Source organism: Scophthalmus maximus, chromosome 12, assembly GCF_022379125.1.
Source record: "Scophthalmus maximus strain ysfricsl-2021 chromosome 12, ASM2237912v1, whole genome shotgun sequence".
NCBI classification, from domain to species: Eukaryota; Metazoa; Chordata; class Actinopteri; order Pleuronectiformes; family Scophthalmidae; genus Scophthalmus; species Scophthalmus maximus.
The window spans coordinates 16,042,798-16,068,317 of record NC_061526.1 but is presented as its reverse complement, the minus strand read 5'-3'; the positions used below and the strand labels follow the sequence as shown (position 1 = coordinate 16,068,317).

Genomic DNA, 25,520 nt, shown 5'->3' with positions numbered 1-25,520 from the left:
GGTGAAATTAGTCAACAGCTGCTCGGTGGAGTTTTGTTTGTTTTGTTTGTTTGTTTGTTTTTCCAGAAAAATAAAAAAATGTGTCAGAAGCAAACGGAAAGACCCACAGGCGACGCGTCGAAAAAAAATATTGTTGCAAGGGAAAGTTTGGCGGAATAACACGGGACAAAACTGGCGGCCGGCTCGGTCCACTTCCTGACCCACGGGCAGCGAACGAGACACAGAGAAACACTACAGGCTGTCGGGCTCGGAGGAAGAGAAACTTACCACAGAGGAGGAGAGGGCGGTGGGGAGGAGAGGGAAAGAAAAAAAAAAAAAACCACGGCAGGTATATATTTCCCTCACGGTTTTCAACCCAACGAAAAAAAAAAAAAAAAAAAAAAAAAAAGAAGCAGAAGAAGAAGAAGTCGAAGGGGAAGAGTCGCCAGGTGAGAAGTCGCCGTCCGCTCGCTCGCTCGCTCGCACACTTCGCCGGAGAGATGTTCACACGTGACTGCCCCAGTTCACCATAACGCAGACCGAGGGGGGGCGGGGGGGCCCGGGGGGGGGGGGGGGGGGGGGGGGGGGGGGGCGAACACAACAAGCTGCAGAGTAAATAAAAAGAGGAAGGGAAAAAAAAGAAAAGAAAAGAAGCTGAAATATTCCTCCGCTGGGCTGAGACACACACACACACACACACACTCACTCACTCACTCACTCACATACACACACTGTCTCTCTCTCTCTGTGTCTCTCTCTCTCTCTCTGTCTCTCTCTCTCCTGCTGTCTCCCGTCAACGCCGCTGTTATTACTAATGCAACAGAGGGGAAAGCGGTTGCACCGGGAGCCGATTGAATGACGCGCAATGCGAGGAGGAAGGAGAAGGAGAAGGAGAAGGAGAAGAGGCGGCTTGTGTTGCTTTCTCTTTTTCTTTTTTTGTGTGTGTGTGTGTGTGTCGAGACGCATCGCGAGCTAAGCCAGTATATTTGGGACTATAGACCCCCCCCCCCCGCCGGGGGAGGCACTTGCTTGTGCGCGGAGGTGTGTGTGTGTGTGTGTGTGTGTGTGTGTCTTGTTGTTTCTTCGTCGTACTGCGACCCCGTGTGACGTCAGGGGCCACCTGCTATGTAAACACACAGACACACTAAAGTATTTTCAAAAAGTTTGTTTCGCCCCCCCCCCCCCGCCCAAACACACACACACACACACACACACACACACACTCAAAGAAAAAGCGCGGAACCTGTAACCGCCCAGTACCGGGACGGCGGACCCAAACTTCGGGTGCTCCGAGCCGCTTCACCCGCAAAAAACATCCGCACACGCGGACTATGTGGAAATTAAAATACCGATGAGCCTGTGATATTTCACCGGGAAACTAATTCTTCTGTGTCGGCGACCACACACACACACACACGCACACATACGGTTATATTTTCCATTTTTTAATATTCTCATAAGATATTCCTGGGAGGGGAAGTTGTGCGCTTTCCTTGTGATATTTCTGCGCGAGACATATTCCAAGACTCTACTATATATAACCCTGCATGACGAATATATGATAAATAGGCGACGATAATGGTTGCGGGAAGTGAAAGTAGACGAATGACATCGATGCAGAATTCAGATTAAATGTTTTTACCTGTGTAAAATTCCGGTTGCGGAAAAACAAAACGGACCGTAAAGCTTCAGCATCCCTCAAGTCTCAACTGTGTCAACTGTGGCAGCACTTGGCGTTTTCTGGGTGACACGTTTTTAACGTAGCCTTATGTTTTAAATACATGCATCTTATTTATTCATATAGGTGTGCAGAGAAATCGATGCCTACTAATGGCAGACTAGAAACGTGTGCATATACTGAAAACGATGGTTAATTTATAAGTGTGAATATCTTTATAGCTATACATATTAATATGGTTTGCGTGCAATGTTATTAAATCGCACCATTACGCATTTAAATGTAAAAAAAAATATAAGTTTTGACTATCTTAGAATGTTTTTTTTTCTAAAAGATTTCGTCAGATAGAAATCACAGCTAAATAAAGACTTTGTTAGATAAAAAAAAAAACTAGAAATAACAAGATGCACTGTTTTTAATTAAATAATTGTTTTTTTCTTACCCATTTATGTCAAACCATCACAGGGTAAAGTCTATTATTCATGATCACACACACACACTGTCTTCTATCTCGTCTTTATTTTTGTCTGCTCTCTTTTTTCTCCTGAACCGCTGAGACGTTCACGGTCAAGAAATGAATGACCAGATTATCATCAGCTGAAGAAAAGAAAGGGTGGAGCGAGTTTTTTTTTAAACATGTAAGAATCATGAGAAGTGTATCTTGTCTCCTTCTCTCTGCTCTCAACATTTTGAATGTTATATTTAAATGTATGTGTTATTTATTTTATGGATTATTAACAGTGAGAAGTGTGATGTATGCATTGATTAGAGCCTTATATTCTTTAAATAAATTAAAAACATTTTGCAGCCGGTGTGTATTACTCCGTATGCCACTAAAAATTAAACTTTAGACTCACTAAAAGCCTAAAATACTCTATGTCTCCTTATTAGTTATGATCATTGATTATATTATAGGTTATTCCATACTGCCTGTAAATCTATTTCCTTATATTGGACAGGCTGGATATTCTGAACCATGATCTCATTTCCAAAATGTTTTAAAATTGGCCCAGCTTTGTAGGAAGAAAAAAAAAAATGTCAGTCAATTTCTTCTTAGATGTGGTGAAATAAGCATTGACCTATTGGAAAATATTGGAAGAGCAGGTCTATCAGACTGCCTCGTGTCCAGTGTAGGTGGTGTGTTTGACTTTGTGTTAGTTTGTGTCACAAATCATAATTTTTATTTTTGTATATGTCATCAAATAGAAACAGCAACTGGGAAAAGATGATTGGGAAATGAAAACTGGTGTAAGGGAATTGTGGTCGTTTGCTGCCACCTACTGATCAACACTGGCAATGGCGTCTGTCCCAAGGTTGTCTGTCCAACAGTTGAGACAAAGGACTGTAAATAACAATTTAAGAAGTTTTCTTCCGAACCCTCTTCCGTGGCATTGAACTGTGGTTTCTCTGACAGTATCTGCACACTTGGAAATCATTATCATACCAAAAGTGCAAATTGAAAAATGCAAATTCATTTGCTTGAGATGTGGGCACCTAGAATTTTACTCTGATCACATAGTGCCATCTACTGATAGGCAGCAGACATACGAGTCGGCCTCTTCAATAGGTCGACAAAAGTGTGCTAAATGTTAAATGTTGTTTTGGCTCATTTGAGCAACAGTTTGTTGTCCTAGTTGTTGCTGATATTTTGTCCACTTAATTTCTAAATGTGACAAAAAGTACCCCCTAAAAAGGCAAGAGAAACTAAAAGATATTTTGTTGGAATGGTATCTGCAATCAAAAAAGTCATCGTAACATTGGTTTTCTTCACAAAAAGTTAAAAGTGAGAGCTTCTGATGCTATTTTTAGAACCAAAGCTGCAATTAAAAGTCAAAAAGAGAAACTAATTGGCTTGAAAATGTCAAAACAAAGGGTCTTTTGTGGACATAAAGCCGCTCAGCAACCCGTGAAGGCTCCGATAACCAGCAATAATGTCTGTTTACAAGATATACTGGATTTTGGGGGGTATGGTTACACTGCGTATCAAGGATTAGTTAAATTAAACTTCCTATCTGAGACACGCACGCACACACACACACACACACACACACACACACTCGGAGGGAGAGAGAGAGCCTATTCTGCAGAGAAGAACAAAATAATGTTCCGTCTTCTGTTCCAAGATGCAGTGAACCCAAAAAAATTAAGGCAGCAGTATGAAAGGATCCGTAGATATCAAATGCCAACACACATTCATTTGCTGTACTATTGATCTCAGTGGGGAAGTTCTCTCTGTTCTTGCACTCTCCGAACGGAGGTCAGTGGTCAGCATCAGCAGGCGTGTTGACACAATGTTGGACTTCAGTCCACTTCCAGTGGCAGATCTATTCACTACAGCATCACACGGCACGACTTTGAAGGGGGGAAAAATGCTCTCTGGATCAGAAAAGGGGCTGCACGGCGGTGTCGTGGTTGGCGCTGTCGCCTCACAGAAAGAAGGTCCTGGGTTCGCACCCCCGCACCAACCAGGGCCTTTCTGCAGATTGGGGTTAGGTTAATTGGAGACTCTAAATTGGCCGTAGGTGTGAATGTGAGAGTGAATGGTTGTTTGTCTCTGTATGTTGGCCGTGGGATAGGCTTGCGACCTGTCCAGGGTAAACGCTGCCTCTCGCCCAATGTCAGCTGGGATTGGCTAAAGTCCCCCCCCCCCCCTGCGACCTTTAATGGATAAAGCGGTATAGATAATGGTTGGACGGATCAGGAAACTGAAAGCTTAATGTTGTCTTTTCTCACATAATAACTGATATCACATAACATCTGATCAGCTGCACTCATAAGTGTGCATTACTTTAGCTTATTGAATAAAATGTGTACGTCTTTCACAAAATAAGTTAAAAAAAATATTTAAAATGCTTATTTATATGCTAGAAATATACATGAGCACAGGTTCCTATATAACACTTAATCAACAAAGTGAAGTGCTTCATTAAATCAGAGCGATGAATCATGCAGGGTGTTGTTAATGAATAGAGGACATGGACGACCAACGTCCTTTGTCAGATTAGAATGATTGCTGCAATTCATTCAATATCCACTAAAATATCCACTTTCCAGCTCCATGTGATCATGCACAGGATAGATCACAATCTATTACATCATATCAAATCAGGACGGAACACGGTGTTACAGTTAGAGCAGAGATGTGATTTGTCAGTAAGCAGATTAAACTTCTGCTTAGATATATAAACATCGTGCGGATTGCGGACAGTCCCTGTTATCGCTGTGCCACCATGGCGACCGGAATACACTCTACTGTACAATTACACTCGTAAATATTCAAATCCCGGCCACAACTGTTAAGATTCAGTTTGTTAGTTTGGATCTTGGAATATTTTCACATTTGCAGTAGCAACATTGAGACCACTAGGCGCTGTGCTTCCAAAATGGAAACCTTTTTGTACATTGGTTTTACTGTAAAGTGCCTCGTAAAAGCTATATTTTCATGTATTTATTCCTGTGACTAGCAAACATATTTTGAGCGGATCACCGAGAGGATAACCGGCCTGCCATGGTCTAGTTTTATGTGTCCTATTAATAGACCTGGCTCAGGCTCACAATGTTCGGCTGTAACCAAACTCCATCTGTCAAGTCACGTCCCCTCTGTGCTCTCCCTTCTACAGTATCACTGCAGCCAGGCTAGGGGCACTCTGGTCTGTGCCACCCTCCGAGCCATACAGACGGCAGGACGGGCAGACAGCTGCCTCGCAGACCATCGCACATTATGGAGGCTCTGTGCGTCCAACCCGTGAAGGAGGATGGGGTTATGACGGAGGAAGAGGAGCAGGGAAAAAGTGGGGAAGAGGGAGAAATGGAGGCCACGTTTCCCGCGGGCTGCACCACGGACGAGGACACAGATGAGGACTCAGAACCGGAGCCCCCACCGGTTGTTCGCAGGAAGGTGTCATTCGCCGACGCATTTGGCCTCAACCTGGTGTCAGTCAAGGAGTTCGACAACGTCGAGGTGACAGAGTCAGAGGTCAGCCAGCCTCCCGAGAGGGAAGCAGCCTATCCGCTGCTTCCCTCTCCCTCTCACGAATACTACATGTGCTGTCTGTTCACGATCCCCTCGTCCCCAGAGGAGCTGGACCAGAGGCTGCAGGTGCAGAAGGTGGAGCTGGAGAGCATCGAGCTCCTCCCAGGAACCACCACGCTGCGGGGCACGGTCCGGGTGCTCAACCTCTGCTACGGGAAGGCCGTTTATGCCCGGATCAGCCTGGATGGCTGGAGCAGCTACTTTGACCTGTTGGCGGAGTATGTGCCCGGGTCCAGTGACAGGAAAACAGACCGGTTTACTTTCAAGTACGCTCTGATTCCCCCCTTCGGGAGAGAGGGGACCAGAGTGGATTTCTGCCTGCGCTATGAAACGTTGGCGGGCACCTTCTGGGCGAACAACAAGGAAATGAACTATGTGCTGTTCTGCCACCAGAAAGGACAAGTGAAAGGGCCGGGGCCTCAAGTGCTCGAGGAGAGTACCACGTACAGGGGCAAGAGGAGCTGCCTCAAGGCGAACAGGTGAGCGAATCCGATGAAATGAAGGCGATTCGGATTTAACCGGGGTAAACAAGTAAAGCCATTTTACTACATCTTACCGTCACAGCCTAGCGGACATCAATCAGAAACAGAACAAGACTCAAATGACTAATTCCCATTTGCCCAAGTGGGACAATCTGAAATTCACCACAGTGCGAGACTCTCTTTAAAGCACAAGCTAATACTGCCTGCTCGCTGGGCCTTTGTGTGTTTACAGTAAGCAGTTATGTAACTTTTCAGTAACGGGAGTTTGCACTGTATTGCCCATTTAAGGTCAAGTGTCTTTCCAGGTTTCCATGACGTCTCAGTTCAGTGTGGCAAGGAGAGACATATTTTGTCCTCTGTGACACCGGTCTATCTGTTTTTCAGCTCAAGGAATAATAGGTCCCTTTTGTGCATTGATGCACGGTCTAATGTGATCGTTTGTCAGAAAAAACATATTTTGAAAAACGCCTGCTGCCACAGACACGTGCTGACCGCACTGAAACGAGAACAAGAACTGGTTTGTGTTCACCATTAACAGTATCATTGACATTTATATATCCGCCTAACAAAAAATACACCCAAACATGAAGAAGAAGAAAAAGCTAACTGTAAAATGCTACAGTTGTTGAAAGAATTACTGACACGTAATATAATGCAATAGTTGTGTATTGTCTGTGACACCTTTTTTTTTTTTTTTTTCTGTTAACCACAGGAGGGTAAGTGCAGAGGAAAAGACCACGGAGACCATTCATACATCAACAGTTTCTGCAGGTGTGTGTACCTAATGTTTCGGTGTTCGTGTGCGTGACTGTGTGTGCATTTAAGTGTGCACATGGGGCAACCTTTGACTGTTGCGGTTTGTCGTTTGTTTTGCAGGAGCACAGGCCACTCATGAAGCAGAGCAGGCTGACAGAAAGACATTGGACAGCAGAGAGATGGAGTCGTTATTGTTACTCCATGAAGGACACCAACCTTTGGTGAGGCGTCATCTTTGGGAGTCACGCGCTCCTCTTGTTGTCCTCGTCACTCGCACAAGCGCCCCCGTTGTCCGTCTCCAACCGTGTGACGTGAACCGTGAAAACAAAGCGCGCCCTTTCAAAAGGGATGAATGGCGACGGCGCCAGAGCTGCATGTCACTGAGAGAGTGTGCTGAGAGAGTCGCACAAGAATATGGGACCTCAGCTAACCCGACGCTTGACAACATGTCTGAAATCACTCATGTGCAAACTGCTCTGTAAACATGCGGGGAAGTTGATGATGTAAACAAAACAGTCCTCTGTGCCAAGATTGCAGCAGCGTTGCTGTCCGTTGCATCATCACAGTCATTTTTATGTGAAAAAAAACTTGAATTGAATGGGCCGTTGCACACATTTTTTTTTGTCATCAAGCTAGTTTGAGGATTTAAGCTGGTAGGTGACCTTAAAGACAAACAAAACGCTGCGCTGCAGGCCTCTGGTTACACTTCAAGTAGTTCAAGCATAAACATTTGGCCTGACCTTTGCCCTTTCCCGACAGGTGGATGGCGTAAGAAGCTGGCCCAGAGGAACACGTGTGGCACGTGTGCAGGACTTCGCCTCCCGGGTTAGACAAGCACCGGGGGCTTATTCACATGTCTCAGCCACTGGCCAGAAGGCTTCTCGGCCTATGCCAGCTCCGCGGACACACAGCGATCGCTACAACTGGCGAAAGAAACCAAGCGACAGTCCGCAGGTCCTCACCTACCATCAGATTCCTCTGCTGACGCTGGACTGGCAAAATGAGAAACCGCGGCCGCGGGGGGCTGCTGATGTGGACGACATTTGGATTGGAAGCGCTAAACCTTCCGGGTCTGAAGCATCCGAGGAGAATACACACTCACCCTCTGTTAATGATTTGTGGGAGACCTTTCCTAATGGCACAGACGATACAGTTGACAAAGAAACGTCAGTGTGCGACGTGTGGCAGAAGTTTCTGAAAGAGCCGAGCAGTAAGGATCATTCTGGACTCCCGGAGTCTGAATGGCTGCAAACAGCAGCGTCGGTGTCGCCCTCAAACCACAGCGGGCCCCAAACCCGGTACATGGCGAGCAGTCCTGCGTTTCAGGGACGTCAGGCGGGCACAAGTGCGCCCACCACCTTGCACGCGCACACCTCACGCGCACGTCAGCTGCTGTCCGACGAATGCGGAGCACTGCTGTCAAATGGAGCCCTGAGCGCCGGCGACCACCAGCCGGCAGAGGCATGTGTCAGCGGTCCAAGTGGTGAGAACACGGCGACACATGATGCATCCCAAAGGTCACAGACGAACTCTGCAACAGACACTTCTCAGGAATTCAGCCTCAAGGGGGCAACGCCCGTGGCCGGGGGCTCTGTTGACAGTGCAGCTGAGTGTCACGAGGCTGCAATCTGGGGGCGAGAAGGAATAGTAGGAGAAGCCAAGGGAACAGGAGGAGACCAACGCGCCGCACTGCACACAGCTGACTTGGTAACAAGCTCGGGGGAGTCGAAGGCAACAGACATGACAGCAATGCCAGAATCTCAGAATGCCAGCACTGTTGATAGGATCTCACAGGGAGCACGGCAGGACGAGGGTCTTTCTTCTAGTGGGGAAGGGGAGGTTACAGGTACTACACACAATGCGATGGATGACACGCTGGCATTTAGGGAGACAATCAGACGGGGGACAAAGGATGGGCAGAGGTCTGCCTTTTCCACAGCCAGACAAAGAGCAGAGGGAAGGATCATGACAAACTCTACGGAAAATAAAGCATCCACAGAAGAGGAGATATTTAGGCCACATAAAACAGAGGAGTGTGAAATCTCCCAGAGGCGTGCAGATGAAAAGCACTGCGAGGAAGTCAGGCTGAACCGAAAGAGTGAAAATCCATTACTGGAGAGTGAGAGAGATGAAAATGAAATAAGACCTGCACAGTCACATGCACACGGATCCAATCCAAACCAAACATGTGAGGGAAATATCACACCGAGCCCAGTAATGGAAAGTGAATTCAAAACGGATGAATCAGAAAAAGATATGGCGTCGAGTGACAAAGACTTGGAGGGATTCAGGCGGACGCAGGTGGAAAATTCCTCTTGCAAAGAAACCAAGGATACAAAGAGACTAATTAGTGCGGAATCTGAAATGATAATATCAGAGGAGGAAGATTGTAATGACAAACCTGTACGACTGAATTCCTCAGTCTGTCTGAGGGGAGACACATCAATCGTTTCAGAAGTACATAATAAACAGTCAAGGCCAGTCCAAGCACACGTTAAGAATGAGGAGGAGGCCTCGACATTTACACAAATAGAGGAAAATGTACTGAAGTATGAAACGGGGGAATATGTTTTTGACTCAAATCAGACAGAAGGAGGAGAAAGCTTGAGTTGTAGTGGAATAATCGTGGCGCAACAGGAAATAGACCCGTCACCGCAGAGCGCACGCACTATGGAATTAAGGGAAAAGACAGAGCTCTTTCACAGCCACCATGATACTTTGAGACCTTTTCCAGCAGATAAATGCAACCCGAACCCAATGGAGGTGGTCGAAGCGAGATTGGAATCATCACAGGACGTCGTGAAGGGTCAGAAAGAGGGCGCGGGCGGCGAAATAAGCCCAGGCGAAGTTACGGTGGAGGAGAGCGTTACAAGAAGAGACACTACTGAGACAATAGGAAGAATAGAGGCGGATTTGAGTCGGAGAGACAAAGATGAGAGCCCGAGTATCGGGAGGCTGAAAACAGAAGCAGCGGGGGAGTTGATGGGGCCGGTGGAGGACCCTCGGGCGGAGGGCGAGGATTCGTCAGCGGAATTGAAAGAACGAGAGTTGTCGGCGGGAGTTGATGGCTCTCGACGCGTTGAATGTAGAAAATTGTCAGGGGGAACAAAAGGTCGCACTGCCCCGGAAAATGCCGCGGCACTTGGGGCGACGCGGTCGAGAGTGGCGGAGGCGCTCACGGAGAGATTCGGCGAGGATTTGGTAAGGGGGATTTGGGAAGAGGTGTTCGGTCGGAAAGTGCAGGACATTGACAGAGATGTTGTTGGCGGAATGAGGTGCGGCGCGGCGGATGTGACTGGTGTCACGCGGGACTGCCACCTTCTTTTTGAGAAAGCCGATAATTCAGGTACGTTTTCCCTGGCGGATCCAAGATTCTATCAAGGCCCGGAGCAAACCACAGTGACTAATGGCAAGGAACACTCCCCCAAAGGGGCCGGTCAGTCGCTCGACACAACAGATCAGAGTCACCCTCTCTCCGAATTACAGGCCGATTTGAATCCAAGTGCTCATCTCAGCCAAGATCTCACTGCCACTTTGGCTGCTCTGAGTAGGAAGTCGTCGACTGAATCGGCCCAAACCATCAGCTCTCCAAGGGATGAGGGAAACTACACTCAGATACGAAAAAGATCAGCGACCCGTCAGGAGACAGGTAGACAAATAGAAGACTGCGTCGCCGCCTACAAAGAGAATTTAAATCGATCGAGCCCACCATTTCGCAAACACCCGCTTTCCTCCGCTGAGGAATTGAAAGAGTCTCACGGTCTCGGGTGGTGGAGCATATACATGCTCACTCATGTCATCAGACTTCTAACATGCACCCTTTTAGTTGCTGGATTCTTTGTCGTCGTTTACCTCTATGACTTCCCGGCGTTCTTTGCACTCTACATGTTTTCAGTGTGCTGGTGGTTTTATAAGTGGAGGAGCTATCGGGCGACGATGAACAAGGGGGCGGGCCGGGAGTTTGCAGGGAAAAGAGACGGTGTTAAGGAGTGCAGTGTTTAGCATTTAACCAACAACGTGTCATTATGTCATAATGTCTTCCATATCTTCATACTTTCATAATGTGTATTCAGAAGGGCGAGACCACTGTCGACTTGTGACCCCTTTAAAAAGCAAAGCAAAGTCCATTTGTCACCCATTGTATTTGTCCACCTGTTATAACCTGTTCAAGCAAAGTGTGATTTATTTATATATTTTTTTGTTGCTTTTTTTGTTCTATTAATTTCATTTGTGACGCAACATTGCAGCATTACATTGAACAGAGACAATGGGGCATAAGGGTGAGGTATGGACTGGTATGATGGTGCATGCCCAAAAGACAGAACAAAGGCAGAGAAAAGTAGTGGGATGTTTGGCAGATATTATTTTTTCTTTAAAGTGGGAGAGAAAGCAGGTGGAGTAAAGTTGTGGGTGAGGGGTGGGGGTGGTCACCGTCCACAAGGGGGACAGAGTGAGCAACACTGGGGAGATGGGAGGTGTTCCTTTTTTGTTCGTTTTTTGCCAGTAAATTTCTTCCAGCTCCCTTGTAGCCACGCACCCGAGCCCCGTGATGGAAGAGGATGACCTGCCACTAAAAACATATTAAATTATCAAAAAATGAGGTGTATGCTTTTTTTCTCATCCTCCTCCTCTCTCTTTGAAACGATAATACATTTACAGATGGACCAACCCCATCACCCCAGACACACGCATACAAATAAACACATAAGCACATTCACATACACAAGTGCAAAGACACACACACACACACTAATACACGATGCCGGTGAATACAGATCAAAGTAACTACCTTATGACAAATTGAAAAATAAAAATGAAACCAAACATGATCGTGAAGGCAGAGGTGGCTCAGGCCACTGGTGCAACCTCACAACGAGATACATGTAAACATCACTGATATAAATGTTATATTTATATAACTGGGAGTCTGTTAAAGTATGTCATAAATGAAATATTATGTATTATATAATTTAAAAAAATTGGAACAGTCAAATATGGCGGACAGCAATGGGGAAAATAAGGAGGAGGAAAGGGATTATGTTTGTTGCGTGTGCGTCTGGACTCACATTTTGCAGTTGGGAGTGTTATTGAGAAATTTATAACACTATGTGATCGTAATTTTCACGATCTCGTCACTTAACTTACAAGGTTGTTGTGTGATGTAGGTTATGTTAATTTGGGGGTTTTAAACTGTTGGTCTCTCTTCATGGAGTCCGTTCCAATTGTAGCCATGGGTTATTGTAGTTGTTAATTTGAGTCAACATTATCGTTGATTTGCGAAGAGGTAGTGGAAGGAAGGCTTGGTGCCTCGAGCCGGCCACCTTTGATTTTCCATTTTAGATTCTGGGCTTTTGGTTTTCCAGTGTAGTAAAGTTAATGAGTAATGTGCTTTAACCCATGTGTTGGTTACTGTGGTTGGAAGCACTGAAAACTCATTTGCTGAATGGGAATAAGAGGGAGCTCGGCCCATCGTTTGACGTCATCTGTTTTCTTCTTCAGCGAAGGGGTGTAATTGAGGTTGAGGAATGAAGGATGATATGAAAAATAAACATCATTTGGTGCAGCAGAAATATGGGGTTTTTTTCCCACTTAAATCATCGCCTGTTATGTCCTGTGGCCCTTTACATGTGTCTCTTCTTCAAAAATCAACAAACAACTTTTAAATGATCTTTAGTCAATTAAACATCAAACGAAATGTAAAGTACAACTTCACGTTTTTTCTTTTAGCTCAAATGAAAACTCACGCGTTGTCTCAGTTAATGCAAGTTAATGTGTATGATGTGTGTATATTTGCTGTGTTTTATGGGCCCAATGTTACTTTACAGTGTACCGTACCTAGTGTTTCTTCAATAAAAGAAATTCAGATGATTAAAGACAAAGGGGGAGTTTGTGACGTTACACGCTCACTGCTTCACAATGCAGATTTCCTACCTCGTATGGAGGGTCAGTGTCCGTCTATAGGTTACGCACATTTAGGTCGTCCATTATTTCCAGTGAGTCTGTGAGGTTGCTCGTCACTGACCAGAGGAACAGTCAGCACTTTTTTGTTCTTGGATTTGAAGATTGCTCAAAACATAATTTAGACATTTAGAGGAACTTGTAACTTTAGAACTATGGCCATGTTCAAATCTGATGATCTTCTGAAGCGAAAATCAAACATGTCTGCGCTGTAGTATTTCTTAATGGCAGAATTACATGTTGATGACCAGATGAATAAATCCTTTGAGCCTCCGCGGGAGGTCTTTAAAGGGAACCTGCACCCTTGCCTGCCTGTGCCCCTCAGGAGTCATTTATCATTTCAGTTTTTAGTGCCTGCTTGACGGGAGTTGGAGTCCGGTCAAATATCATATAATAGTCCATTTAATCACTACTGCTCCTGTGACTTACTACATTATTACAAGGTTAATATCACAACAGGTCAATGTCCACTTCACTGCTCTTAACAGATGCGTTTCTGAAATGGAAACACACCATTTGGGAAACCTTTTGTGATAGATGGACGGTAAATACTGTTATATTTATACAGCGCTTTTCTAGTCTTATTGACCCCTCAAAGCGCTTTAACCTACAGGACAAGTCACATTGCCCCCGTCCACACACATTCATACAGCGTTGCCGTTTACAGCGCTTTTCCTGACACATTCATACACTGTCGGAAGAGCCGTAACGGGCAATTTAGGGTCAAATGTCTTGCTCAAGGACACGGCGGCATAACTCCAGTGAACACACAAATGAGCAGACGTATTGTGTCACGCAAGTTCAACAAGTGTGCACAAGGAAAAGTGGTTCGTTCGCACACTATTTAAGGGCATTGGGATGTAGCGGTTATCTAAATGTTCCACAATCATTTACAAACGCACGAAGCCTTCCAATTGCGAGGATTCGTGGCCGGAAAAACCCTTTAGCTATCGCTGCAGTATATATGGTTTTTATTCCTTCCGAAGCCGGTAATTGTAGTCTACTATATTTCACTACTGAGATGAACTCTTTTGTGAGAAACAACACGGATTTTTTTAAGAGTCTTTCTCTCAGTCGTGCCTATTTCTGTCAGTCGTGCGTACTAGGACTCAATCGCCATGTAGACGTTCGGCAAAGCAATTGATGCGGGGCAATTTTTCCGATGTAGCCATGCACAAACCTGAAGTGATACATTAAAAACACACAAAATATATTTTGATATTCTGATGTGTTATCTTTACACTGATGTCCCGGTGTTGTTGAGTCCGTTCCATCACCCTATACATTATCTGCTGCACCACCGCAAGCAGAAAAGGCCTGACTGTCACTGACGCGGCGGCGGCGGCGGCGGCGTCAGTGACACTGCAGTTCAGTAAAAGTCACTTGATCCCGTTTGGGGGTACGTTGACCTTTTTCAAGCTGGTTCCCTGACACTTCCAGATAACTGGCCGGGAGCCAGTGTTGTCACAGCAGAAAGCTACTCTCCGCTGGGCAGCCATGGCTCTGAGGACGACACAGCACAAACCTGGCACAGCCACTGTGCAGTGTGCAGACAAAAAGTAGCAGTGACGGGAAGAAAGTAAGACACGAGGACAGCGTCTTGACGCGCTGAGGTCATCCTGTGGCGGAAGGCACTCACATGCCATCAGGAAGGGGGGTGGGGGTTACACTTTTCATACTGTATGAGTCTACAGTATATAACGTGCGACCTGGGAGCAGTTGGGACACGTAATCATCCAAAAATCATGTGGTCATATTAGTATTCCATCTAATATGCCCTTTCCCCTGATTGGCAAAAGTAAAAATGTTGACATAAAAACTGATCAGTATTAAAATACTGCGCTTTATCTGTAGCACAATGTTGGTTTTCCTAGTCCAGAATTAGATTTCACTTCATGAGATATAATATTAAATTGTACTTCAAATCAGTGAAAGTTGTTCTTTCAGACATTTAAATTGTGCTCAGACTCAAAGCTTGATTTGAACGGAAGGTGAATTAAAGGCGAATGTGACAAATTATTATTGATTTTCCGAAAATGTTATGTTGGAATATGCAAATGAGGCACCATCAAATCAAATATGTATTAATTTGCATATATGGAGGATACTGGATGGGGCCAGTTGCAAATTATCATTTGAGTATGTTAGAGTGTATTAGCGCCAAAGGTTCTTACAGAGGGGAGTTTGGATCTCTCTGTTAATCACTCCATAAAGCTGTCAGCAGTCATATAAAATGAATTTCAATTTTCTTCCGGAATAAAATGTTATATAAATCAGGCTATGAATGATATATGAACAAACTCCTCTGTGATGATCCTTCGGAACATCGATGGGAATAAAACTGGACAGATTGGTGTGTGTCAGTGTAATTGAAAACTACAGACGCAAAGCAAAGTGCAGTAGTGATTTTTGGCTGAAATGGAGACATGTAACCGAGGCCCAAATCTGAAAGTTGACCAGTGCATGAAAAAACAATGTTCCTGCCTCCGGTGTCTCACCTTAAAAGTGGGTGGAGGCATGGCTGGCATAGCTTTTCGCCTGGTTTATATATGAGGTTGCTGCGGATCACTGCGGGGGGCAGAGGAGGACGAGTGTACTGACTCTCTGGCTCACACCCTGAAGCTTGTGCCGCGACTAAAATGAGAGACTTTCTTCATACACCACGTCGACGCTCCACTCAGATGCCCTCTCACATTGAACTGGTATGGAGGATTTTATGCATCGGTTTGCGTTTCTGTCTATGTGCCCAATTGAGGACAGGGAGGCCAACTTTTAATGGTCACGCCCTGATGTGGGAGATATAATACAGCTTCCTGTTCTCCAATAACACACATCCAAACTATTCCTACATTTACCTTTTGATAATATGGGGGATTTATTTATGAAATAAAGAGCAAACGATGAAGAAGGGATACATAACAGCTTAAAGGTACAGAAAATACCATTACTACTGTTAAGGCTATGAATACAAAATGTTTTGTCTTGATACTACTACAACCTTTGGATTTAAGTATATACAAACAGATTTAAGTGAAAAAAAAAACAGTTCCACAGACGTAGATGCAATTCCACAATTTCCCAGCAGATGGCAATGCAGCTCTACTTAAAAAACCTACACAGTGGGTCTCAAACCAAAAATCATGGGTTCTGGTTCAATCTAAATAATATAGGAATCATGTAACCACCTCAAGCAAACATTTTGTTCGCACCATCGGCACAATCCTTAACCAAAGGTGTAATTTTTGCATGATAAGTAGTCCGACCCAGACGGCTAAAAAAAAACAAAACAACCCATTATTTATTTATCTATTTATTTTACCCCTGTGGCAAAATCACTGTGCAGTGAAGTGCACCGCTGGGGACAAGAGGGTGCACGAGGACACGCTATGTGAGTGGATGAGGGCGCAAAATGAGACCGGGCCGCGTTATGTGGCCTGAGGGGAACCGAGGCACTCTGCTGACACATTGGAGACCTGACAGAATGCATCGTCCACACAGTCTCAGTCTACGGGACCGCTTTTTATTCATCCCTCTCTCCAGTCCGCCTCCGCAGGCTCCCTGTCGACACCCTGTGCTCCGTCTCCTTCAACCTATAGCCTTGCCAGCCTCGTCTCCCCTTGGCCCCACTCTCCCGTTGCCATCTCGGCCTCTCTCTTCCCCCGGTGCCCGCCCTTCCCCCCTGGCCTCCTTCTGTGACTACCCGCAGTGACTCGACATTCCCAGATGTCCACTGGCTCCGGCATCACTGAGACAGCCAGGCTTTCCGCTATTGCCACTCGGCATTTGAAAGCGGCGCGTGCATTGGGACACAGTCGCCTCCCATTCAGCGCTAATTGCGGCGCAGAGGATTCCTCCGAGATGAAAAGCAGTGGAGTGGTACTGTACCACAAGCCTGCGGGTTTTTGAGATGCAACTCGCCGACAATGTAGCGTCTATTTTGTTTCACTGGATTTCCCACACTCCATATTCGTAAATGTAATAAATATGTCTCCCTGTGAAAGGAGGTACACCGCAACTTTTCTCAAAATATTGTCATCTAATTTTCAAAATCATTGTCAGGTTGGTTTTTTTTTGCATTTTAAACACACATATCTCTTCGCGAGAACACATTGCAGAATATATCTCGGGGTTTCATAGTGCTCATTACAATGCTCCTACTTCCTGTGCCTTCATTTGCACCATTACCGTGAGATGACAGCGTTGTTTGTCATCTTTAGCGCTGTCGGCTGGGTTTCTTTCATCACAACAAGGAGGTGTGAGGGAAGAACGAGGAGAGAGATGAGCAGGGGAGGGGGAGGAGGGGCGGACATATTTCACTCATATAAGGTATTCACACGAGCCTTAGACTTGTCATGTCTTTCTTTTTGCACCGAACTACGTAATGGCATGTTTCAAAGAAAACAGATCTGAAAACTGTGTGCCCGAGGTTCCGGATGGCAGCAGTGGATGACAAATACTCTGGGTTAATTGTTTTGTTGTTGTTGTTGTTGTTGTTTTTTGCCAAAATTATCTCACCCCATTTTACTTGATAGATAGCACAAGTGCGAGATGAAGTGGCTTGTTGGATGGACATTGTTTGCAGGGCAGGGTGAATCACGATGAGCGAGCTCTTTTCTCTCTCCGTGCACTCCTGCAACTCAAGCCAACTAATGCGAGGAGACATTCCATTCCTGAGAAAATGTCCCTTTGGCGACCCTTTCTGAACCTTAGCGCGGAAAAAACCATGGAGCAGTCCTTTGTTCTCTGCGGAGAGCAAGCATCCCCGCCGCTAGTCATTGTTCAGTAAGATTCTCAAGGCCAGAAATCCACTTTATGTTTTCTTTTTCTCAAAAGCAAATAATATGGAAAAACGCGGGTCAGCAACCCAGACATCCATCCTTTACATACAGTATGTACACACCAGATTATTCAGCTTACTCATTAATGCCTCCATTAAAGTCATTCATGACTGACATCTTAATTCATTTTGACAAAAGAGACAGTCGCAGCTTATTGTTAATTTGCTATTTCTGAAGTTGTGTGGATTTAGTATGGCGATAAAGGAGGGCTCTGTAAGCTGTGGCCTACTACAGTAAGGCACATTCCTTTTTTTTCAATGTGGCTATTATCACTCCATGATTGGCTTTGCTCATGGTGATGAACTCTGTGATCAGTCATGAGAGGGTTCTTTTGCTTCAATGTCACCAGGTGATGATAGTGTATGTCAATGTTGTGTTCACAACTTGTTTCTGCTGCCCCCAAGTGGCCAGCAAAACTCAGATATTGCAGGTTGTAACAATGATGCTCATTTGAAGGCTTTGCAGGACTTGGGAGAACGTTAAATTTAGCAATTCTAGTCTACAAGCGACTCATAATTCAATTAATACTTGCTTTAGGTGACGTGCCAAATTTGAGGTGATCTGTTCAGTCTTTGACACGAGCATGACACACTGGTACACCGTTCTTTTGGGGGGGGGCTTATATATCGCCATGGTGGCAATTTTACTTTTTGCCATGACCAAATGATGTACTTTTTGGTGATGGCGGTGTCTACCCCAATGTTTTGATGGTAAAGGTTCACAATGATGCCTTCATTTTTGAGGAAATGTGAGATGTTGTTGCATTGAATGTAGATGACATTATTATTGCTCAAGCATCTTGACTCAGCGGAAGTGTTCAGGCACAAACAGTCACAAAGCAGTACAAGCTCCCACAGACCACAGATTCTAACTGACGCATTATAAATGAGTCAAAGCTTATTTTCCCGTCGCAGTGTGCGGATGGCGGCAAGTACATTATACCACAGCTGTTGCCATAACAATACATTTGTCCAATAAAAAGGTCTGCAGTCACTAGCATTATGACTGATTACTTAAAACGTACTGCATGTATGTGTGTCTGATGAACTAGGGCGAAAGCTCATTCAAATAAACAGCAAAAGCCAAAGGACAAATGCCTGAACTGTTGTCCGGAAATGTTCCTTGTACTCGATTAACGGCACCAGCAACCTTGAAGCTTCAAGTGAGTCCCTATTCAGCTATATTGATGATATGGGTTATTGGGCTCCAGCTAGTAAACCATTTAGTTGGGCTTGGGTTTGCTGTCATTATCTCTTGCGGTTAAGAATTTAAAAGCAACTGTGCAAATTAGTCAGTGAATGATCTGAGCCTCCAGGAGAACCCTGCAACTTGACTGCAAAACCAGCACGTTCAAAGAGTCTGCTGCTCTTGAGCTGCGAGAAAGGGCCAATTATTGTCTGAGCGACAAAAACACTTCATTAAATAATGTAAAGTAAATGTGTACAGAGCATAACTAAAAGTTGAATTCAGGAAGTATACGGCTCATGGTGCATTCAGATAAACCTTGTGCATCGTCATCTCTACGGATGACAGACATTCAGGCAAGGAGGGGTTAAGGAAGTCTTTGGTGACGACCTGGCAGGCCCTGAGTGTGTGATAGTCAGAAGACAAGCAGTTGGCCTCCGAGAGCCCTCCGTAAATCTATCTGCATGCCATTTAGAGTGCTGGCCTGACCTAAATGTCAGAGCAACATTTGACAGACCCATAAAACTCTCTCTGCACTCTCCTCCTCTCTCCCTCCCTGAATCCTTCTCCGTTCCCTGTGCGATGTCGGTCGTACAAAGGGGTTAAATCTCTGAGACACAGCTCACGGTGTCTGTCCATTTTGATAGCTCCAAGGCTCCCACAAGACTAGAAAAATGGGAATTGAACGGGGAAAGTGCCTGCAAAGGTATTAATAGTCCTTTGTATGTTGCTGAGCCTTGCCGTGGAGGGTCAAAACAACAATAAGAACATTATTGGGGGTTCATATTTCACTGTAAAAATCTGATGGCTCAAATGGCACAATGCAAGATTTGTTTTCTCCCTCTTGTTTGTTGCATAATATTGTTTGTATCATCGAGATATAAAGCGACATTATCCCCTGATTTCGTTGCCTGCTATTTACAGTCGAATGGTATTTTGAGGCCAACGGTTTAGAACAGAAGGGGACACATTTCTGGATGATTCATTCGGTGAGTCTGGGGCCAAGGTAAATCGTGTCATGTTTCGTGCCCGTGCACCGTATGCATGTGTTTTCCCTGTGCGTCGCTGTGTTTGCTTTTCACATAACGATGGCATTACATGTGTAGGTGTGCGAGGGCGCGGCGCGTGAAATGCTGCACAATGTGTAGAAAGTGTCCCTAAGATGCCTCGGCATGAGTGCTTGTGTGCTGCGTTACACTGCCATGCGTGGGCAGTTGGGATTGCACAAAGAGTGCACCATATTGAGGGCCAACATATTGTTGGCAGCCAGACTCACACAAATCATGGAGTCTTCTTCCCCTCTCACTCCGCGTCTCTCTTTTTGAAGAAAAGGTCATACACAGTGAAGGATCGGTCTTTCTGTTTTGATTCGGCTTTGATCTTTTTCCTCACTTCACCTCGTGGTGTTTTTGCCCTCTCTGTTGCTAACGCTTTTACCCAGTTTTACCCTCGCACTTCACCCTGCAACAAACTATATACTTGAATCACACATTGACATAATAAAAGCATTCAGCATTTCTCTTACTCAGTGTAAAGCATGTAGAAATGAGGGGCAATATGTTATCTGCTCCCATTTATTTTCCTAACAACCGCCCTTTTGTTAATACGCCTGTTGCCAACCACTTCCTCCCATTTTCATCCCGTCCGTGTCCTTACCTCACCTTGCTTTGCCTCTCTCCCCTCAACTGCACTATTTCTCCCTGCAATCCTATCCTCTTCCTATGCTGAGGAGTAATCCCCTTGACTTGCACACAAGACTACTACACCCACTGTAATGATACACGCACACCAACACATGCAATGTGAGGGTAACAACATACGACACAGATGGAGCAGACGACCAGGGGTTGAGGAGAAAGATTAAGGGGGCAGGAGATAGAGGATTAGGACAAAAGGAAGCAACAAAAAAAAGGAAAAACATGTATGAGCTACAAGCCTCTTGGAAAAGTGAAGAAAAGACAGCAATTGAAAAACACATGAAGGAAAGAAGAATGAAAAAGAAGAAAACCAATGAGATGTGGAGAGTTGAACAGACGGTATGAACGGAAGTGAGACCCTCTCACAGCTTTCACAGCTGTCTATATGTAGAAAAAGGCCACAGGAAAATCCATACCATCCATATCACTGAGCACGTTGCATTAATATGCATATTTGAAGGTTTGCATTTTCAATTTATGCACTTATTGACATCAAACCACCTCTTATATGTCTGTTACATCCTGTCACATCTTTCACAGCTGTTAGTTTGTGAAAAAAGCCAAAAGAAATTCCAAAGCATCCATATCAGTGAGCGATAGGCCTTAATATGCATATTTCAAGGTTTACATTTTCAATAGCTCACTCATTTATGAACTTATTGACATCAAACCACCTCTCATATGTCTGTTACATCCTGTGACATCTTTCACAGCTGTTAGTTTCTGAAAAAAGCAAAAAGAAATTCCAAAGCATCCATAATAGTGAGCGATTTGCCATAATATGCATATTTCAAAGTTTGCATTTTCAATAGCTCACTCATTTATGAACTTATTTACATCAAACCACCTCTTATATGTCTGTTACATCCTGTCACATCTTTCACAGCTGTTCATTTGTGAAAATAGCCAAAAGAAATTCCAAAGCATCCATAATAGTGAGCGATTTGCCTTAATATGCATATTTGAAGGTTTGCGTTTTCAATAGCAATCTCATTAATGAATCAAATGACATCAAACCACCTCTTATATGACCTGTCACATTTTTATATGAACCGTTCACATGTACCATGAGTATAAAAAACAACAACATTCATTCATGTATTGGTGTCAAGTTTACACACATACTGTTCCTGCTTTGCTTGTGTGTCTCCCTCTCGCTGCCTTTCTGTCAAAAGTCATTTGAACACTGACCCCCCCCCCCCGCCTCGCATCAAACACACAAGCAAAGACACAAGGTTGTAATAGGCCCTGTCTGGACCCTGGGGTCCCCTGGGTCTGATTAATGCTCTCTCAGCAGGACTCCCAATGTGAGAGCGCGCACATGCACGCACTCACGCACACACACACACACACACAGTAAAGCATGGGAGCTGCCAACAATATACTTGCCCCCAGTTCTAACTAGGCGAGAGGACATTCTCGATATAGAAATGTGTTATCACATCAGTTTGTGTGTTTCAGAAAACGAGTGAGAGAGATCGAACCCCACTTTCTTAACATATAAAAATAATAGGCTGTCACACCAATAGACAATAAAGTTACAGTTTTTTTCCACAAAAAGCAATTTCTCTCCTATTGCTATAACTAGAGACATGGAAAGCAAATGCGTTTCAGTTAAGTGAAAATGATTTCATGAACAACTGCACACAGGCACTCGGGATACAAAACATGTTTTCTAAAGTGCTTCATGAAATGCCAAATTCTGGTAACCTCATCATCCCGTTCCATTTTTAAGCTAATCTATGAATGATTCATCTCACAAAGTGATGGACTTTCATCTCACCCAGGAACAATTCCAGTCAAAATGTAATTCTCTGTGTGTCAGGATAATGAAGGGTGTTCAGCGCTACTTTTTAAACCAAGCAATTTGCCTGGATGCTGAAAATGCACTGTAATGAAAAATAGCTTTTTCCTCAAAGGAAAATATTTGCTTATCTGGCATTTCAAAATATCTGGTATTATTACAATAATATCATATATGTATATATATATATATATTCACATATATACATACACCCTATAATCACTATTTTCCGATACTAACGTGGACTAGATAGAAAAAGATTGAAAAGAATAAAGAATAAAGTTTGTGCTGCTGTAGAGGAAAGGTCGCGGCCATTATCATTAAAATATTGTCAGCGTAGGATGCAATTTGCTCAACAAATGTCATGACAATCTTGTGGGATAGCTTGTCGTTGACATTTTGGCCCAAGTGTGCGGACCATAAGAGAAGCTAATGAAGCGTCGACTATGCGTCATCCCAGAGCTGTGGGTCAGGCAAGGTTATTGGTTGATTCATCTCTTGTTGTGAGAGGCTGGCTGTAGACAATATTTCAAATGATTGTATCCCATGATCATTTATGAACATTTCAGTCAGATTGACCACATCAGCCTACCTTTTACAATTTGACTTTACTTAACTTTGTTTTAATCTGCATCCCATGTTCCTAATAGTTTGTTCCTCATCAGACAAATAAACAGAATTACTCATTCAGAAAGAAACTTAATTTTTCCTTCCTTTTAATTATAAGGAAATATTGGTAGTGGTTCTTTTGTAATCTAGTTGCGTGGTCATCATCTTTACCAGATAACCAGATCATATGATAGGATGCATTTTAATAATAATTTGATAAATTGACTGAGCAATAAATAGATTTTTAGCCATTTATGAAAATTCGAGGAGGAGACGTAGTGGCAGTCACAGTTCTGCAAGTATTTAGTGGAGAAGTACAGTAGTTTCACGATAGTAACCCTATTGTTACCATGGCAACTTACTTCATGAGTGTCTGATCTTTAAAACCAATGTTGAAGGGTTGTGAGGTTATAATTCAGGAGCAGAAAAAGAAGATGAGACAGTGACAGATCACCTACCAGGTCTTTATGAAAAAGGGAAGGAATTATTTCAGTCTTTTTTATTTATTTTATCATAATATCACTATATGCATTGCGTCTCTTCACTGAGCTGAAATCACATCTCAGGGATGCAGCTATAAATCCCTACTGAAGTGCATTAACTCGCTCTCAGGACTCGTCTTCCTCTTTTGAAAATGTACAGTTATTTCTCTCTCACTTCTTTCTCTTTAACCCTCTCCCTCTCTCTCTTTCACTGCTAACAAGGAGAGCTTAAGTGAGGACCGGCCTGTTATGGTTCACTAGCTACAGTACAAGGCTGGTGAAATGTGAGAGGATGGGTGTGTGTACTGTAGTATACGCTGTACATGTGTGTGTGTGTGTGTGTACAGTAAAAGAATGGAGAGAGAGTCATCTTTGTGTGTGTGTGTGTGTGTGTGTATGTTAGCGAGAGAAAGGCAGAGAGAGCTATAGTCCAGTTTCCTTCATTGCTTTTTACACCAATTGATTATAGCTTGAGAGATAAGCGAGAGGAAACAGTACCTCAGCCTGCTGTTGTCAGCTTATGTGAATAACTCCTCTCCACTCTCTCCCTCTATTCTTTCCCTTTCTGACATGCACCCCCCCCCCACCCACACTTTCTTTTCCTGTCCCTTACTTCACTTCCACGTTGTATTTTGTGAACCGTTTCTCCTGCCCCGACGGACATCAGGTTGGGTAAGAGGACACTCAAAGAACAAGACAGGCCTGGAAAGAGAAACAGCATCAAGAGCTCTGTGATAATGCAGACAAAGTTAGATATGATGAACGGAATAGATGCGGCGCCCGTCCGTCACCAGCCCATCAAGCTCTGTTACATATCATAATCGGTTGGCGTCGGCGGCTGCCTGTATACCTTTTGTCGGTGAGCAGAGCAAGTGGGGGTGGAAGGCAAAAGCCACTCACAATGGGACTGCTGTGTTGCCATGGCGACTATCTTTGCATTGAATTGATAGAAAAGGAGTCCTACTTTATTTCCCTCCTCCTGCTGGTTTTGTTGCTTTCTTTCTTTCTGTCTTGCTGACTGCGATATGAACACACACACACACACACACACACACACACACACACACACACACACACACACACACACACACACACACACACACACACACACACACACACACACACACACACACACCACTCTTTTCTCTGTCCAGTTTTCCTTATTGTAGAGTAATACAGCTGATATAGACAAAGTGCGGATGCAGGAATGTCAAGGTGGCAGCAACCTTTGACACAGCTTGAGGTCGTCTTTGCGGGTTCTGATGCAAGGCTTGAGACGCCACCTGCTCATCCTCAAAGACCTCAGGTTCTCTTTCTTTCACTGGACTACAGACACCTCCGTTTTTCTTCATCTTCTCTTGATGAGTAGATAATGATAAAAGTGTAAGGTCTTGTATGATGTGTCATTCCAATTATCCTATGATCAAACAGTTCTTTGATTCAAAATACAGTAAGACAGCATGTGGAAAATTAGTAGGTCCATATCATAGTCAGAATTGATAGAAAGGAATCCTCATTGCAGGATCATGATTATTCTGTGGCGGATGCTTGATCAGTGGGAATGAGTTTGTTTAATGTGTGAATGGCACAATATATAGATAGCGCCTACATTTCAGAGCACTTCATGATTAACACAACCATGACTGGAATGCTCAGAAAAATGAAGCCTTCGCCATGGTAACCGATCAGTCTCATGGACTGTACCCATGCCTATTTCCATGACAACGTTGTGTAACAGTCTACAGTCACCAACTAGAGAGTGCCAGCTAAGGGACAATTTTAGTTCCCGCAATCATTTTTAAAACTCCATCATCAGCTCCAAGCCCTTTAATACAGTGACTGAAATAGTAAAAAAATACATATTTGCAGGATGGGAGGAAGCAACAGCAGATTGTTTCGTCTAGAAATCCTAATGGTAGAAACACATGAAAGATTTAGACACATACACAATATTTGTTGACTAAGTAGCTAAGCCCCTGCAGGAGCTTCACTGCCACCATAAAGGGTTCATTTCAGTCC

The 25,520-nt window shown here is 44.2% G+C and overlaps 2 protein-coding genes across 6 annotated transcripts in view; one reads left to right on the top strand and one right to left on the bottom strand.

Moving 5' to 3' along the window:
• foxp2 (forkhead box P2) overlaps positions 1–528 on the bottom strand; it is a 104,043-nt gene extending 103,515 nt beyond the window's left edge. For all 5 annotated transcript variants that reach the window (XM_047336327.1, XM_047336330.1, XM_035613645.2 and 2 more), the window contains exon 1: positions 268–528. The gene's annotated coding sequence lies outside the window, so the exon portion shown is untranslated. The remainder of the gene's footprint in view (positions 1–267) is intronic.
• ppp1r3aa (protein phosphatase 1, regulatory subunit 3Aa) lies at positions 289–12,796 on the top strand. The gene is made up of 5 exons (XM_035613629.2): positions 289–428; positions 5,278–6,169; positions 6,885–6,943; positions 7,049–7,149; positions 7,688–12,796. Exons 2-5 carry the CDS (start codon positions 5,379–5,381, stop codon positions 10,928–10,930), a joined length of 4,194 nt encoding a protein of 1,397 aa, XP_035469522.2. The 5' UTR covers positions 289–428; positions 5,278–5,378; the 3' UTR covers positions 10,931–12,796.
• The last annotated feature ends 12,724 nt before the right edge of the window (positions 12,797–25,520 follow it).